Below are 18,506 nucleotides of genomic sequence, written 5' to 3'. Positions count from 1 at the left end.
GCTTGCATTTCCCTATGCAATAAAGTAGAACAAAAATTGCCTCCAGGTAGACCTAAAGCATATTAAACTATAGGGAAAGCATCAACAACAGCTTTGCTTAGGAATGTACTCTTAACCAATATTTGCAAGCCCGTCACTTAGAAATGAGTACACACCTCAGTAATGTACCATTATGCAGATACGGATAGACAGGCTGACGCAAGCGTAGGTCAAGTCACCCTAAAAATCTGTGTGGCTAAGAATGAACTACTACAGGTTGCCATAAGCTTTTCTTATGAGTATTATTTTGTGTGCCTAACCGCTGCAAATCCTATCTCATCACATCTCGTAGTTTGCTGTTGTAGTTTAGTGTTTGACTATGAGTACAATTTCTATGATTCAGAAGAAATGGTTAAATGTAGATCTGTTTTTGCATCGTTTGAATCATTGTTAGTCATAAACAGCACACCTGCCTACCTTGCTGGGGTTCTCTTGGGTGTCCGAATTTCAATGTAATCTTCATTTGGATATTTTATTACTTTTTCTTTAAAAAAGGACTGCTTAAACAAGGTATCTGCCATTGAAATACATAATTGGTAACAGAAGTGCCTGGACTCAGCAGTCTTTTCTCTACAACTTCATAATGTAAGCCTATTAGGCTGCAACTTTTTTCACACAGTGTTAAGTCTTACATGTTTTACATTTCAAATGCTGCAGTACATTTTTAAAATAGACTCTGAGCATTTTGTAGTCTACATTTTTGAAAAATGTTTGCCTTACAGAAGCTTCTGGAGGGTGCGCCACTTCATCCAGTCATATGAATATTGGCAGTTTATAGAGACTTTTATATGGACAGATATGGATTTAAAGTGTTTTGGCTACAGCACACAGCTGGGAAGCTTTCTAGAATTTATGAATTTAATGAGGAGACTATCATGCAAAACCAGGGCTACAAGTAAATTATTTCTTTTTTATTATGTACAATAAGACATCCCATGATACAGCTTTCTAATGTTCATAGCACACTTTATTCATGAGAAGCTTGTCAAATGGCAGTAATCTGGGACTGTTACTGAACTGATTCCATTTTTGGACTGAAGATTTAGTTTTAATTTACATATTTAAACGTAAATTGGGAAAAATATTATCTTACAGAGGTTGTATAGTAGTATACTTTTTGATTTGTACTTTTGTTTTAAATTTCTTTTAGCATGGAGCGGATCCAACCAAAAAGAACAGAGATGGTAACACCCCATTAGACTTGGTAAAAGAAGGCGACACTGACATTCAGGACTTATTAAGGGGGGATGCTGCCTTACTTGATGCTGCTAAAAAGGGGTGCTTGGCGAGAGTACAGAAGTTATGTACACCAGAAAACATTAACTGTCGGGATACCCAGGGAAGGAATTCTACCCCACTGCATCTAGCAGGTACGTTTGGCATTTTGCTGAATGTGAACTTCCATTCAGTTCACTGAACCACTGTATTTCTGAAGGTACAGTACCTATAACACCTATAATAGAAGTAAAAGGAGCAGGTAAACATTTTCTACCCAATTGCAGCTTAGCAATAAGTTGTACAGAGCCTGCATCCTTCTTTCTTGTTTTGTTTGCAAATGCTATAAATTGATTTTTATAAAGATGGATCGTATAAAGCAACAATAAAAAAAAAAAATACGTATGCTAAAAATGCAGCATCGGTCTGCTGCAAGCATGCTTTCTGATACAGACATCTAACAACAGATTCCACACCTAAGAATATTCCCCAGGCATCAGACTGGATCTAGAAAATCTTGAGCAGTGCCTCTGCACACTGGTAGGTGGCATCGATTTGTTCTACATCAGTTTTGTTCGAATTGGAAGTGTCATGCGTGGTGCCTATATAGGAGTCAACCCAGCAAATCTGACATTTTCTTTCTTTGAACACCAACACAGAGAGCTACATCAGTCACTTTTTGACCACTCTTTTTGACAACTCTTTTTTTGAGCTTTGGTCTCAGTGTGCTAGGGACGTCTCCCAACAAGCACATGCGGTTTAAGGCATGTAAGGAATGTTAGACAGACGTCAGTCTCTGATCCTCACTTGGTTTGCTCTTGTTATATACACACCCATGCACACACACCTCTTAAAAAAAATATGAACATATCACCTATTTCCTAAGTGAGAATCGCCATTTTTTCTAAACTTAAACGGTAAATACCACCCTACTTACTTCCCTCTGCGTCTAGAGAGGCTAACCTTTTCAACTATGCGTCCTTCAGACCAAAGAGTGACTTCTGAATATTAGATCCAGGGTAGTAATTTGAGTGTCCAGATTGTTGTTAGAGGCACATTTTAACAACATCAGCCTTCCCACTTTCCCTCTAGGTTAAATTATTATACATTCATCAACAGCCCCCAATTTCGAATTACCCAAATTGACTACATGTAACTCGTCATTAGGAATAGCAAGCTAACCAGTTATGCTGCGCCCAATTAATCAACAATATTCCATTCAAAAAAGGTACATGCAACGGCCACCCCCGGTCATTTTTCTCTGCCCTCAGAAAAGATAACCTTTTCAAACCGTGCTTGTTGGAAGCAGGTCTGGTGTGTGGTGGACACCTGTGGTGTTGCGCCTTATACCAGGTCCAGGCAACCCCTAGTAGCTAGTGAGCCAGTGTCTAGGAAGGGCTCTCTAGTGGTAGCTTTGGTGAGCAGACTTATCTAGGAGGAGTGTAAAGCACTTGCAATACCGCAGTAACTTATCCCCCTTGAAAGGAACCTCACAGTGATGTGAAAATGAAGGTACTTATTTACAGTAGCACTGAAGTAGATTACTTATAGGCAGTCCCTCAACTGTAGGTAAGTACACACTATATATACACGGTAAGTATTAGGAATTAGCATACAAAAACAAGCATTGGCAAGAAATAGAAAACAGCTAGGACCATATTTTGTGTGTGTGTGGGGGGGGGGGCACACCATATACTAAAATAGTGGAATGCGAAGTGAAGCCCCCCCATCCAAGGATGTGAAATAGTTGGAAGGGAGCTGGGAGAATTTGGGACCACCGAAGGTGAGTACCTAGATGACCTCCGGCAACCAGGAGAGCAGAGGTAAGTTACCTGGTCTTCCAAAGACTAACAAGGGGACTTTGAAAAGGAAGATTGCAAGAACACAACCAGCCCAGTGAACCCAATGGTGGATTCCGGAAGAAGAGGACCTGCAAGAAAAAGGTACAGAGTCCAGTCCACGCAGGAGTGTCCAGGTGGGGCAGGAGCCACTGCCCACCCTTCCATGGGTGAAGATCCGGGTCGACGGTGGAGGATGAAGATCAGCTGTTTAGCCCAGGAGCTGCAGAGGAGGCCCACAAGTCATGGAGATGTTGTCCCACAATGGACATCGGGTCGCAGGCAGGTTGGTCGTCAGGAGGACCACCAACAAGCCTTGGCAAGTGCCACTCTGGACAGAAGAGGATTTGCAGAGCTGAAAAGGACCAGCAAGGTCCATGGGACTCCACCCTTGGAGAGGAGTCTGTTCCTCAGCAGTCGGGAGAGCTAACAGAAGCAGGTGTAACCCCCCCAGAGGCCACCCACTGGCAGCAGGCACAGTAAGTTGCAGTGAGGCTCAGTCAGCACACCTGGAGAGGATTTCGCTGGAGAAGCAGAGAGGAGACTGTCCTTGAAAGGGTGAAGTGCCGGAGGCAGGGGCTACGTGGTGCCTGAAGATCCCTTGGAGCAGGAGTCGGGTTGGACAGAAGGCAGAGAGGACCAAGAGGGCCACTCAAAGCCACCACCTCTGTTGGAGGATCAACTCAGTTCCCGTGGGGAGCAGATCCCAGCTGCAGGACGTTGTTACCTTAAGTGCCTGCGGATGAAGGGGAGTGACTCCTTCACTCCAAAGGAGATTCCTTCTTGCTTCTTTGGTGCAGCTGAAGTCTTACTGACCCCAGAGGTTGCACAGCCATGGAAATGTTGCAATTGCTGGAAGGAGCTGGGGAAACAATGTTGCAGGCTTGTTTGGTTCCTGTGAACTCCAGCAGCAGTTCTGGCGGCCAGGAGCAGGAGAGGTCGATGCAGAGGAGTCCTGGTGCAGTCCTGCACACTGAATCGGAGTCCCTAAATAGCCCTAAAAGGGGGCATGGTCACTCTGCTGGGTGACCACTTATAAGAGGCGGTCACTGACGTCCGTCACCTGTCCTGACCAACCAGATGCTCCCAGGGGCCTCTGCACATCTTGTTTCCAAGATGGCAGAATGAAGTGGTGTAGGAAAATGGCTCCTTGTTGCAGTTACCCCCCAACCACCTTTTGCCTTTTGATGCTGACGTGACTGTGTGTGTGCTGGGACCCTGCTAACCAGGCCCCAGCACCAGTGTTTTTTCACCAAAAATGTACCATTGTTTCCACAATTGGCACACCTCTGGCACACAGGTAAGTCCCTTGTAAAAGGTCCCAGTGGTACCAAGGGCCCTGTGACCAGGGAAGGCCCCTGAGGGCTGCAGCATATGTTGTACCACCTTAAGGGACCCCTCACCTAACACATGCATACTGCCATTGCAGATTGTGTGTGTTGGTGGGGAGAAAAAGGCAAAGTCGACATGGCATCCCCAACAGAGTGCCTTGCACACAAAACACTGCCTGTGGCATAGGTAAGTCACACCTCCAGTAGGCCTAAAGCCCTAAGGCAGGGTGCACTGTACCACAGGTAAGGGCATTGCTGCATGAGCAATATGCCCCTACAGTCTGTCCATTCTTAGACATTGTAAGTACAGTGTGGCCATAAGTATATAGTCTGGGAGTTTGTCAAAACAAACTCCACCGTTCCATAAGGGCTACACTAAACACTGGGAAGTTTGGTATTAAACTTCTCAGAATAATAAACCCACACTGATGCCAGTGTTGGATTTATTAAAAAATGCACACAGAGAGCATCTTAGAGATGCCCCCTGTATTTCTTATCCAATCCTTCAGTTCAGGACTGACTGGTCTGTGCCAGCCTGCCACTGAGAGACACATTTCTGACCCCCTGTGGTGAGAGCCTTTGTGCTCTCTGGGGCCAGACACAAAGCCTGCACTGGGTGGAGGTGCTTCACACCTCCCCATGCAGGAACTGTAACACCTAGCAGTGAGCCTCAAAGGCTCAGGCTTAGTGTTACGATGCCCCAGGGCACTCCAGCTTGTGGAGATTCACGCCCCCTGGACACAGCCCCCACTTTTGGCAGCAAGTCCGGGGAGGTAATGAGAAAAACGAGGAGGAGCCACCCTCTCATCCAGGTCCGCCCCTAAGGTGACCAGAGCTGAAGTGACCCCCTCCTTGGAAAATCCTCCATCTTGTTTTGGAGGATTTAGCTCAGTAGGGATAGAGATGTGCTCCCCTCCCCAAAGGGAGGAAGCACAAGGAGGGTGTAGCCACCCTCAAGGACAGTAGCCATTGGCTACTGCACTCCAGCCCTAACACAACCCTAAATTTAATATTTAGGGACGACCCTGAACCCAGGAAATCAGATTCCTGATGACTTACAAAGAAGGTCTGCTGACCTGAAAACCCCGCAGAGAAGAAGGAAGATGACAGCTGCTTTGGCCCCAGCCCTACCGGCCTGTCTCCTGATTCAAAGAACCTGCACCAGTGACTCTTCCTGTGGGCCCTGCAGCTACAAAGGACCAATTAACTTCAGTGGACAGCGGCCCTGTCTAAACCAACAAGAAGAAACCATCTTTATAGGGACTCCACCTCACTCCAGAAACTTCAGTCCCCACGACTCTGCACCCAACGCCCCTGGCCTGTGTCCAGAGAAACCAACAACGCAGAGAGGACACCCAGGCGACTCCGACGTGTCTATCCTGACCCAACATGTCTGCACCCCCACGACGGCACCTGCAGAGGGAATCCAGAAGGACCCCCCCTGACTGCGACTGCCCGGTGAAAAGAAACCCGACGCCTCGAAGAAGCACTGCACCCTCAGGCTTGTGAATAACCAACCTCTGGTGCAGCAGTGACCAGCGGACGGCCCTCACCCTTGCCCAGTCGGTGCCTGGCCCAAAAAGCTCCCCTGTGCCCTGCCTGCAACATCTGAGTGACCCCCGGGTCCCTCCATTGATTTCTATCACAAACCCAACGCCTTGTTTGCCCACTGCAGCCGGCTGTCCCTGTGCCGCTGAGGGTGTACTTTGTGTGCCCACTTGAGACGCCCCCCACCCCAGTGCTCTACAAAACCCCCTTAGTCTGCTTCCTGAGGGTGCAGGTACTTACCTGCTAGCAGACTGGAACTGGAGCACCCCCTGTCTCCATAGGCGCCTATGTTATTTGGGCACCTCTTTGACCTCTGCACCTGACCAGCCCCGAGTTGCTGGTTGACTAGAACCCCCAACGGTGGGCTGCCTATGCCCCGGAGACTGAACTTGTAAGTGCTTTACTTACCTCAAAAACTAACCTGTACTTACCTCCCCCAAGAACTGTTGAATTTTGCAGTGTCCACTTTTAAAATAGCTTATTGCCATTTTATGCCAAACTGTGAACATTACTGTTTTGATTCAAAGTCCTATCTATACCTATGCAAAGTACCTTAGATTTAATGTACTTGCCTGCAATTTGAATCTTGTGTTTCTAAAATAAAGAAAATAATATTTTTCTATATAAAAACCTATTGGCCTGGAGTTAAGTCATTTAGTGTGTTCTCATTTATTGCCTGTGTGTGTACAACAAATGCTTAACACTACCCTCTGATAAGCCTAACTGCTCGACCACACTACCACAAAGAGAACATTAGTATTATCGATTACTGCCTCTGTCAAGCTTCTTGGGGTACCCCTGCACACCACCTCTCACTTTGAGATAATATTTACAGAGCCAGCTTCCTACAAGTGGCCACCTGGAGGAGCTCTGGGCACCACCCTTGGGGTGGTGATGAACAGGGGAGTGGTCACTCTCCTTTCCTTTGTGTAGTTTCTCACCAGAGCAAGAACTGGAGGTCCCTTGGACTGGTGCAAACCGGATTATGCAAGGATGGCACCAATGTGTTCATCAAAGCAAGCCGGTGACATGGGGGAGCTACCCCTCCCCAGCCCTGTAACACCTCTTTCCAACAGAGAGCGTGTAGCATCCCCTCGCCTACAGGAAATCCTTTGTTCTGCCTCCCCTGCTTGAGCTGGTTAAGTAGCAGGAGGGCAGAAACCTGTCTGAGGGGCTGCTGAAGCATGGGCTGTCCGCAAACCCTGGAAGACTGGTAGGAGCAATACTGGAGGGGTCCTCTCAGGAGACCCCAGAGTGCATGAAATCATGCCACCAATACCGGCATTAGTATTGGGATATGATTCTGACATATTTGATACCAAACATGCCCAGGTTCGGAGTTACGAATATGTAGCCGGACATAGTGACCTGTGGCCAGTACAAAGGTAAAAGGGCTTCCCCACACTTAAGAAGCCCAGTTCATTGGAACTGGAGTTCGTAGGGGCATTTCGGCTCATGCAGATGTACAGTCCCACACAGGAATTTGCACCCTGCCCTCTGGGCTGAAACGGCCATCCATAGGGGCGAGGGTGACTTACAGTGACATAATGTAGTGACAAGTAGTGAAAGGGCGCATGCACCTTTTCACGGAGGCTGCAATGGCAGGCCTGCAGACATAGTTTGCATGGGCTCCTATGGGTGGCATAATACATGCTGCAGCCCATATGGGACCCCTGGTGTACCAATGCCCTGGGTACCCTAAGTACCATATACCAGGGACTTTAAGGGGTACATCAATATGCCAATTGTGGGATGTCAAGGGTACCAAAGCAACCAAATTTAGGGGCGAGAGCACTATCACTGGGTTCCTGGTTTTTAGGATCCCAGTGAAAACAGTCTAAGCACACTGATAAACAGGCAAAACGTAGGGGTAACCATGCCAAAAAGGGTTCCCTTCCTACAGTGTAGCTCTGAGACCACGAAATGACTTCCAGACATTAGGTCCAGGACAGTAATTTGAGTGTTTGGGTCTTATAAGTTTAGTGACATCAGCTGTCCCTCAATATCTGATAGAGCCTTCTAGCTGCAGATTCCTTACCTTAGAATTTCCAGACGTCATCTTGGAATCAGGAACTCTTTGCTGTGCAGTGCCCCTGTGCGCCATCAACGCTGTGCCTCCTCCTATTTTCCAGATCGGGATTCTTCACCCCCCCGTCCAGGCAAACCTTATGCACATGCCTATCGATGGCTCATGCATATTTAGTGAAATGGCAGACTTGGCGTTGGAGGGCTTTAAGGACTCCCTGGCTGTGGCCAAGTCCTTGGACCTCTCAGCATTCCCTCGCCAACTGTCTTGTCTTTTGCCCCTTTCGTGGGTACGGAAGGGGCGGAGCACCACACCACCCACAGGCCAGCCACCATCGTCCGCCAGGCCAACATCCTGTGCGAGGATGCGGTCATGATGTCTTCAGACCCAGACAAAAGTAATCCGCCCCCCACCTCCACAGTCTCCAAGCCCTCCTAGTGTGATTCTGCAAGACCATACTTGTCCAGTTGGAGGGAGGATAAGTCACCATCTCCCTCACTGGTGGTCTTTGACATCTACAAATGGGTTTGTAGATCATAAAGAAGGGCTACTCCCTTTTCTTCCAGTCTTCCTCCTCCAGTCCCTCCCTCAAAAGAACAGCTGATGGAGGATCATTTGGTTTTACTCTGTGAGGAAGCTACGTCTCTTTTGGCCAATGGAGCCTTAGGAAAGGTCCTGATATCAGAAGTAGGCAATGGTTGTTATTCCCGCTATTTTCTGATACCCAAAAAAGAACAAGGTTCTTCACCCTATTCTGAATTTACCAGACAGCAATTTCTCCTCAAAAAGGAGAAATTGAAAATGCTTACTCTAGCTCAGGTCTTGTTTGCCCTAGACCAAGCAGACTGGATGGTAGTGTTGGATTTGCAGGATGCGTACTTCCACATTCCCATCCTGCCTGTCCACAGGTGTTACTTGCGGTTCATGGTGGGCCACAAGCACTTTCAGTTTACCGTGCTAGTCTTCGGCCTTACCAGTGCCCCTTGGGTGTTCTCCAAGGTAATGGTGGTGGTCGCAGCTCAACTGTGCAGGTTAGGGGTTTGTCTTTCCCTTCCTCGACGACTGGGTGTTGAAGGCTCCCTCACTTCAGGCTGTTGTTTCTCACCTCCAGACAATGGTAAACCTCTTGCTTTTGCTGGGGTTCACTATAAACATGCCGAAATCACACCTGACTCCCTTGCAGGCGCCTCCTTTCATTGGCGCTGTTCTGGACAAAGTGCAGTTTTGGGCCTATCCCCACAAGCAGTGAGTCCAGTAAATACAGGTCATAATTCGTGTTTCGGCCTCTGCCCGAATTTTGGTGATCCAGACTCGGAGGCTGCTGAGACTCATGGCCTCCTGCATCCTGTTTGTAAAACATGTCCGATGGCATATGCGGGCTCTGCAGAGGGACCTGAAATTCCAGTGGGCGCAGGATCAGGAAAATATCTCCAACATGGTTCAGATCTCGGAGGGCACTGCAAGAGACCTACAGTGGTGGTCAAAGAACTGTGATTGGGTCAGAGCCAGACTACTCTCTCTTCCCCAACCAGATCTCACTGTAGCGAAAGATGCGTTGCTTCTGGGATGGGGCGGCCATCTGGGAGAGGTGGAGATCAGGGGACTTTGGTATCCTATCCCGAGCTTCTGCAAATGAGCATAGATTCTTCTGCCCCTTCAGAAGCTCTTCTGTCGCAGCAGAAGGGGAGGGTTCTTTACCCGAACCTGCCAACTCTGTAGCTTCATGCATGGAGATTGAGCGGCGGCAGATGACGGCCTTCAGCCTTCCTCCCGAAGTCTGTAAAGTTATTCTGGCAGCCAGGCGTCCCTCCACCAAGACAGTATATGGCTGCCGTTGGAGGCAATTTGTAGATTATTGTACCGAAAGATCTATTGATCCTCTTTCTGCTACTCTCTCTGATATCCTTCTCTTTATTCTATATCGGACGCAGCAGGGTTCTGCATTTGGCACACTCAAGGGATATCTATCTGCTCTCTCTGCTTTTCTACGGCTGCCTGATCAGTCTTCGTTGTTCAAATCACCTATTGTACATAGATTTTGTCTTTTGTCTGGTCTCAGTGGGACTTTAATCTATTTCTTATCTATCTTTTTTGTTTTCCCTTCGAGCCACTGCACAACCGTCCTCTCCGGGTGCTCACCATCAAGACAGCCTTCTTATTCAATCACTAATTTGTTAAGTGCGCTACTCACCCGGCAGGGTCTTAAGGCGCTTGTGGGTGGGAAGGGGGTGCTACTGATCGAAGAGCCAGGTCTTGAGGTGCAGAGAGGGCGTTGCTGTAGTACAGTCTGTTGCTGACGAGGGTGTGGGTGACAGTCTTCTGGTTTCAACAGGGATCCATCTGAAGGTCTTGCGAAGCATGTGAAGGGTGTTTAAACATGAGGATGAGATGGCTTTGACTTGCTGGGTCATAGAGAGCGATAAGTCCAGTATGAAGCTGAGGTTGCGTGGGTGGTGGGGCAGACCCCAGAGTAGCAGGCCACCAGGAGTCGTCCCAAAACACTGACAGGGGACATTGCTCCTTTGGAATTTAGTCAGAAGAAGAGCAGACTGCATACCTTCAGTAATGCTCCTTCTGGCAGATACTCCATCAAATTGCAGATTTCTCACTTCTCTCCTTCCACCTGTTTAGTCTTCCACATTAGTTTCTGCACACTGTCACTATCTTAAGCTGTCACTAGTGCACATGTCTAATGGTACTTAATGCTAAATTGTAAACGGGCATCAGTGTGTAGGGATGGTGCTTATATAGGGCCTGTCACTGTGACTTCAGACGCAAGGAGAAGCCGCCACGAAGTCTGTTGGCATCACGTACCTGTGCACAGGAGCAATTGATAATGTTTCTGGATCCAGTCTGGTGCGTGGGGGATTGAAAAGATGAGGAATCTGGAATTAAAGTATACACCAGCAAGAGCATTACCAAAAGTGAGCAACTTGTTTGTCTGTGCCCATCTTCATGACATTTGTTGGATGGTAGTGTTCTCAGTTTGGAAGCTATTTCTATATATAAGCCAACACATCAGTGAATCCTCCTAAACATGGTATGCACCTGTATGGGAGAGGCTGTGATTTATGATTATTATGATGGTGGTCTTTCTTTACTTCTGTTATGCAATCTAGACATGTTAAGCCATGATTTACTTTTTTCTCATTCTCGTAGCTGGTTACAACAACCTGGAGGTAGCAGAGTATCTCTTAGAACATGGTGCTGATGTCAATGCTCAAGACAAAGGTGGGCTAATTCCGCTGCATAATGCTGCATCCTATGGGGTAAGCAAAAAGATGAGCAACTTGAATATGTAGTTTCCTAGAAATCTTAAATGTCTATTATGCTTAAAATAAACCATTAAGTACTTCACAATAGATATGAGTATTTCGTTCCACTTTAAAAAAACTTAATTTTGACTCTGTAACCATTTTATTTTACATTTTTAATAAATGACAAGGCAACCTTGTATATAGTGAGAAAATGTGCACAATAAAATTAAAATATTTTGATAGCTTAATTTTATTGCCTTCACGTGCAACCCACTCCACATACTCATTCACCTTCATTTCCCCTTCTGCCACTCTTTTACAGATTGTACTTTTGTTTGTTGTTACTTGTAAAGTGGTTTGATGCATCTTTATTATGTTTCCACTGCATCATTTTTCTTATTTACAATTGTATCTAATAGCAATAGGTCATTAAACCATAACATAAAATGCCCTTCAGTTTGTTGGTTGAAACATTACTTTTGTTAGATTAATGCTGTGCTTCACAGATTCCTGTAGTTAGCCACATATAGCATTTTATGTTGTAACATACAACCACAAGTGATGGGAAAATAAATACTCCTAAAGAATATTGGAGTACATTTGGTTGAAATCTATTTAACCACCCTAAAAGCATGTTGTTTTTTTATATGCCACCTTTTGGCTGAATAACCCTCTGACTGGTTAGTTTGTTAGTATAATCTTGTAAGGTCTGGTAGCTGTCATGCTTCAAATATTGAGGTAGGTGTGGAGGAAAGGACCTTGAAGACTCAGACCCAGAAGGTTGAGAATTTGTATGTTACGGTGGAGAATTTTGTTAGTAACAGTTACCAGGATCTCTTTGGCCATTTGTTTGTCAAACAGCTGGGTCTGGATGTGGTCCCTTTTTGCCTAACAGTTGATAACTACCTTGTGGAGCATAGTGGTCCCAGTTCGTTCCGGGCGGAATCTACATATGCTCTGAAGGCACCCCACCTCTTATATTTGTGTTTGCAACAGTTATAATCGAGGCATTGAATGAAAAGCTCTTTTTTCAGTTGTGAAAAATTAAAACCTGTGAAGTAGAAGTTGCTACTTCATCCCCAAGTCTAGATGTTATCTGTTTTTTTGTAGGGGAGTAGGGGGTAGGAGGCAGTGGAGCTTGACCAACAGAAATGTGATTTTCCCACCCTAACATTATACATATTCTCATCACGTACCTTTTTCACTTGTAATCCAATCTTTAGCTTATGCTTTCCTAAAATATTGCTCATTTCAGTGTAAGTCAGTGGTGTATGTTATTTGCCCTTTTTTATAGCTCACATCTTTTTCTTGCATGTACACATGACTGTGTTGACTGTTTCTATTACTGTGCACCCGCTGTCCCCTTTGTAAGGAAATGCCTCCTTGGCATGGTTACCCCCTAACTTTTTGCCTTTGCTGATGCTAAGTTATGATTTGGAAGTGTGCTGGGACCCTGCTAACCAGGTCCCAGCACCATTGTTATTTCCCTAAACTGTACCTTTGTCTCCACAATTGGCACAACCCTGGCACTCAGGTAAGTCCCTTGTAACTGGTACCCCTGGTACCAAGGGCCCTGATGCCAGGGAAGGTCTCTAAGGGCTGCAGCATGTCTTATGCCACCCTGGGTACCCCTCCCTCAGCATATGCACACTGCCTCTCAGCTTCTGTGTGCTGGTGGAGAGAAAATGACTAAGTGGACATGGCACTCCCCTCAGGGTGCCATGCCAACCTCACACTGCCTGTGGCATAGGTAAGTCACCCATCTAGCAGGCCTTACAGCCCTAAGGCAGGGTGCACTATACCACAGGTGAGGGTATATGTGCACGGGCACTATGCCCCTACAGTGTTTAAGCAAAACCTTAGACAGTGTAAGTGCAGGGTAGCCATAAGAGTATATGGTCTGGGAGTTTGTCAAACACGAACTCCACAGTTCCATAATGGCTACACTGAAAACTGGGAAGTTTGGTATCAAACTTCTCAGCACAATAAATGCACACTGATGCCAGTGTGCAATTTATTGTAACATACACCCAGAGGGCATCTTAGAGATGCCCCCTGAATACCTACCCGACTTCTAGTGTAGGCTGACCAGTTTCTGCCAGCCTGCCACACACCAGACATGTTGCTGGCCACATGGGGAGAGTGCCTTTGTCACTCTGGCCAGGAACAAACCCTGTACTGGGTGGAGGTGCTTCTCACCTCCCCCGTAGGAACTGTAACACCTGGCGGTGAGCCTCAAAGGCTCACCCCTTTTGTTACAGCGCCCCAGGGCATCCCAGCTAGTGGTGATGCCCGCCGAGACTGGAACCGGAGCACCCCTGATCTCCATAGACGCCTATGTGTTTTGGGCACCTCTTTGACCTCTGCACCTGACCGGCCCTGAGCTGCTGGTGTGGTAACTTTGGGGTTGCCTTGAACCCCCAACGGTGGGCTGCCTATGCCCCAGAACTGAGACTTGTAAGTGTTTTTACTTATCTCCTAATCTAACCTTTAGTTACCTCCCCCAGGAACTGTTGATTTTTGCACTGTATCCACTTTGAAAATAGCTTATTGCCATTTTTACAAAGACTGTATGTGAGATTGCTTTTATTCAAAGTTCCTAAAGTGTCTAAGTGAAGTACCTTACATTTAAAGTGTTTACTGTAAATCACGAACCTGTGGTTCTTAAAATAAACTAAGAAAATATATTTTTCAATCTAAAAACCTATTGGCCTGGAGTATGTCTTTGAGTGTGTGTTCCTCATTTATTGCCTGTGTGTGTACAACAAATGCTTAACACTACCCTCTGATAAGCCTACTGCTCGACCACACTACCACAAAATAGAGCATTTGAATTATCTACTTAGTCACTATCTTACCTCTAAGGGGAACCCTTGGACTCTGTGCACACTATTTCTTACTTTGAAATAGTATATACAGAGCCGCCTTCCTACACCCTTCCTACATTCTCATTCTACTAGTTTGCTCCTAGTTTGACCCTGTCACCAGGCAGGTCGCTCCCCCCATCTGCCACGCAGCACCCTGTGGGTTGAACCTCCGTTGCAGCTTTTGCCGCCTGACTACTCACTCCCTTTTTTCTGTACCCCTGCGCTTGGCTTCTGTGCCACTTCGTTTTTTCATTCTGTGCCCCTGTGTTTTGCTTTCTGTACCCCTGTGCTCTGTTGTCCCTCTCCCGCCATCTTTTCCCGCCGTTTTTCCCCCGCCGCTGAGCCCCTGCTGCCCTGCCCCCTTCACTCCCATTGGCCGCCCGCTCCCACCTCCCAGCTGCTCCTCCCTCCGCCCTCATATGGAGGTCGCGAACCGGGGGCGCCTAAGGCAAGCCCGTTTGCACCTGTCCGTGCCTGGACCGCACCCAGCACCAGAACCCCTGGAACCCGCACCCCCGCAATGCCAGACTGCACTGCGACGCAAGCACCCTCCCCGCACTCAACACCAGACGAGACCACCCCTGCTACCGGGCCACCCCGAAACGCACCCAGGGGCCTTTCACCTGCCGGAACTGCAGATTCACCAGCATCCAACCCTCCACACCACCAGCCAGAGAACCCAACTACCTCCGCTGCATCCTCCTCAACACCCGCTCCGCTCGCAAGCACGCCATCGAACTTTGGTACCTCCTAGACTCCACCGACGTCGCCTTCCTGACGGAGACCTGGCTGAACGCCACCTCAGCACCAGTCATTGCCATAGCCATCCCACAGGGCTACAAGATCTCCCGCAGAGACCGCACCAACGGAGTGGGAGGAGGAATCGCCATCATCCGCAAAGACTCCTTCAAAATCTTAACGAACACCGATGACACCCTCACCACCGCCGAGCACATGCACTTCCAGATCCACACCGACCCCAACACCACCCTCAGAGGAACTCTCATTACAGACCTCCCGGACCCCGCCCACAGTTCAGTGACACCATCGCCGACCTCATCAGCACCCACGCCCTCGCTTCCACGGACTACATCCTCCTCGGGGACCTGAACTTCCACCTCGAGAACAACAACGATGCCAACTCCACCGCCCTGATCGACAACCTCGCCAACCTCTGACTCAAACAGCTCGTAACGACACACGCTCGACCCCATCTTCTCCGCAAGCCCCCACGTCTCCTTCAACCACACCACCGAACCACACTGGACCGACCACAGATGTGTCCACTTCACCTTCAGAAAACCCACCACACACCACCGCACCCAACAGCTACCACGCCGCTGCTGGGGCAAGGTCACCGAGGACCAACTGACTACCGCCCTCGCCCTGAGACCACCCACCGACCCCACCGACCCAGACACCACCGCGACCAACCTCACACAGTGGATCAACGACTGCGCCAACACCCTCGCCCCTCTCAAGACCTCTACAACCAACCACACCAACAAGAAAAGCCGCCTGGTTCACCGAGGACCTCTGGATCTCCAAGCACACCTGTCAGAAGCTGGAGAAGAAATGGCTCCACGACCGAACACCAGACAACCACACAGCCCTCAAGAGCGCCACCCGCAGACATCACCAACTCATCAGGACCGCCAAGAAGACCGCCTTCAAGGACCGCCTAGACAACAACACACACAACACCAAAAAGCTCTTCAGCATCGTGAAAGAACTCTCCAACCCCAGCTCCATCACCGACGACATCCTGCCATCTCAAGACCTGTGTGACTCCCTGGCCACTTTCTTCCACCGCAAGATCACAGACATCCACTACAGCTTCAACCCCGACCCCCCCGCACCCACCACTGAGTCCACCACCCCTGCGACTACCAGTCGCCTGACCGTCTGGTCCAGCGTCAGCAACGAAGACACCATCAAAACCATGAACTCCATCCACTCCGGATCCTCATCGGACCCCTGCCCTCACCACGTCTTCAACAAAGCCAGCGCAGCCATCACGCCCCACCTCCGGAAAACAATCAACTGTTCCTTCGAGACAGCAACCTTCCCAGAAAGCTGGAAGCACGCCGAGATCAACGCCCTTCTGAAGAAGCCCAAGGCGGACCCCAAGGACCTCAAGAACTTCCGGCCTATCTCCCTGCTCCCGGCAAAAGTGACCGAGAAGATTGTCCGTTTTTTGCAGTAACCACAGCACCGAGACCGCCCTCATCGCCGCCACTGACGACATCCGGACCCTGATGGACAAAGGAGAAACAGCCCCCCTCATCCTCCTGGACCTATCAGCAGCCTTGACACTGTCTGCCACCGCACCCTATCAGCACGCCTCCATGACGCCGGTATCCAAGAGAAGGCCCTGGCCTGGACCACATCCTTCCTCTCCGGCAGAACCCAGAGCGTCCGCCTCCCACCCTTCTGCTCCAAAACCACTGAGATCATCTGCGGCGTCCCACAGGGATCCTCCCTCAGCCCGACACTGTTCAATATCTACATGGCCCCCCTTGCCCACGTCGCACGACAACACAACCTCAACATCATCTCCTACGCTGACGACACCCAGCTGATCATATCCCTCACTGAAGATCCCCACACCGCCAAAGCTAACCTCCACCGAGGAATGAAGGCCGTAGCCGACTGGATGAAGGACAGCAGACTGAAGCTGAACTCAGACAAGACGGAGGTCCTCATTCTCGGACCCACCCCATCAGCCTGGGACGACTCTTGGTGGCCCACGTCACTAGACAGCCCCGGAACCCACGGACCACGCACGCAACCTGGGGGTCATCCTCGACTCCACTCTCTCCATGACCAGGCAAGTCTACGCCGTCTCCGCGTCCTGCTTCAACACCCTCCGTATGCTCCGCAGGATCTTCAAATGGATCCCCCTCGACACGAGAAAAACCGTTACCCAGGCCCTCATCACCAACAGAATCGACTACGGGAACGCCCTCTACTCAGGAACTACTAAAAAGCTCCTGAGACGACTCCAACGCATCCAGAACGCCTCGGCCCGACTCATCCTCGATGTCCCCCGCCGCAGCCACATCACACTCCACCTGAGAGGCTTGCACTGGCTCCCCGTTAACAAAAGGATCACCTTCAAGCTCTTGATCCACGCACACAAAGCACTGCACAACACCGGACCCACCTACCTCAACAACCGACTCAGCTTCCACACCCCCACCCGAAGCCTCCGCTCAGCCAACCTCGCCACAGTCCCCCGCATCTGAAAAACCACCGCCGGCAGATCCTTCTCCTACCTCGCCGCCAAGACCTGGAACACTCTCCCCACCATCCTACGACAGACCCAGGACCTGCTGGCCTTCAGAAGACTCCTCAAGACCTGGCTCTTCGACCAGTAGCACAACCCCCCTCCCCTCCCCTCCCCCTGTCCGACCCAGCACCTTGAGACCCTCGCGGGTATGCAGCGCGCTTTACAAATGCATTGATTGATTGATTGTGCATCTCCTTTTATGATCCATCTTCTGTACTGGCATTTAAAATTCATAAAGCCATGAAAAGTGTTACCGTCAAATAATGCACATGGTGAGTGTGACTGCACTCCAAATCATAGTGTCAGTTTATTTGCTATAAAACTTTTAGTATTACACTCTTCACCTGGTGGAATAGTCATAAGGGCTAACAGCCTTGATCGGAGATTCGTTATTAAAGCTGGCCAAGACGTATTTATATTTACATTTTTTTATTTTTTATTTTTTTTGACTGATGTTTGTCTACCAATTAGTGTGAATAAAGGCATGTTCATCTGAGTGCTCAGAATATCTCTAATACAGTAATTATGTAAAATTTCAAGCTGCTAAACATAGGAAGTTTTTTAGCATTGTTGGAAAATTATGTATTCTATTTAAGTAATGTATTCGTTATTTTTTCAGCATGTCGACATAGCAGCTTTGTTGATAAAATACAACACGTGTGTAAATGCTACAGATAAATGGGCATTCACTCCATTACATGAAGCTGCGCAGAAAGGAAGGACACAATTGTGTGCGCTTCTCTTAGCGCATGGAGCAGATCCAACTATGAAGAACCAAGAAGGCCAAACTCCCTTAGATCTTGCCACAGTAAGTACTATTGACAAAGAGAAAATAGAAAACAACTGTGTGCAGGAAATTTTTGAGAAGTTAACGTATGTCACCTCCCAAGATTAAACTGTAAAATTAAAACTTGAAGTAGATTTTCCCCCTTCATTTTTTATTGTCCCTTTTGTTATTTTAAGGGAAGGACAAAGTAACGCAACTTTCCTGTCCTCTGAGTGATAAGAATCTGGTTGTTGATGAGTATTCCTCACCTTATCCCACTACCCTGTCCTCAAAGTTTGCAGTGTTGCAATGTTGCTGTATCATGGA

The 18,506-nt window shown here is 48.3% G+C and overlaps 1 protein-coding gene across 1 annotated transcript in view; it reads left to right on the top strand.

Annotated features, from left to right (window-relative positions):
* The window catches only part of LOC138296500 (poly [ADP-ribose] polymerase tankyrase-1), a 734,848-nt gene that overhangs the window by 420,201 nt on the left and 296,141 nt on the right, over positions 1-18,506 (top strand). The window contains exons 14-16 of the mRNA XM_069235671.1: positions 1,190-1,409; positions 11,157-11,266; positions 18,033-18,221. Of these exons, the coding sequence (XP_069091772.1) occupies positions 1,190-1,409; positions 11,157-11,266; positions 18,033-18,221 (519 nt within the window). The remainder of the gene's footprint in view (positions 1-1,189; positions 1,410-11,156; positions 11,267-18,032; positions 18,222-18,506) is intronic.

Source organism: Pleurodeles waltl, chromosome 1_2 (assembly GCF_031143425.1).
Source record: "Pleurodeles waltl isolate 20211129_DDA chromosome 1_2, aPleWal1.hap1.20221129, whole genome shotgun sequence".
Taxonomy (NCBI): Eukaryota; Metazoa; Chordata; class Amphibia; order Caudata; family Salamandridae; genus Pleurodeles; species Pleurodeles waltl.
The sequence above is the reverse complement of the archived record's forward strand: the minus strand, read 5'-3'. Positions and strand labels throughout refer to the sequence as shown.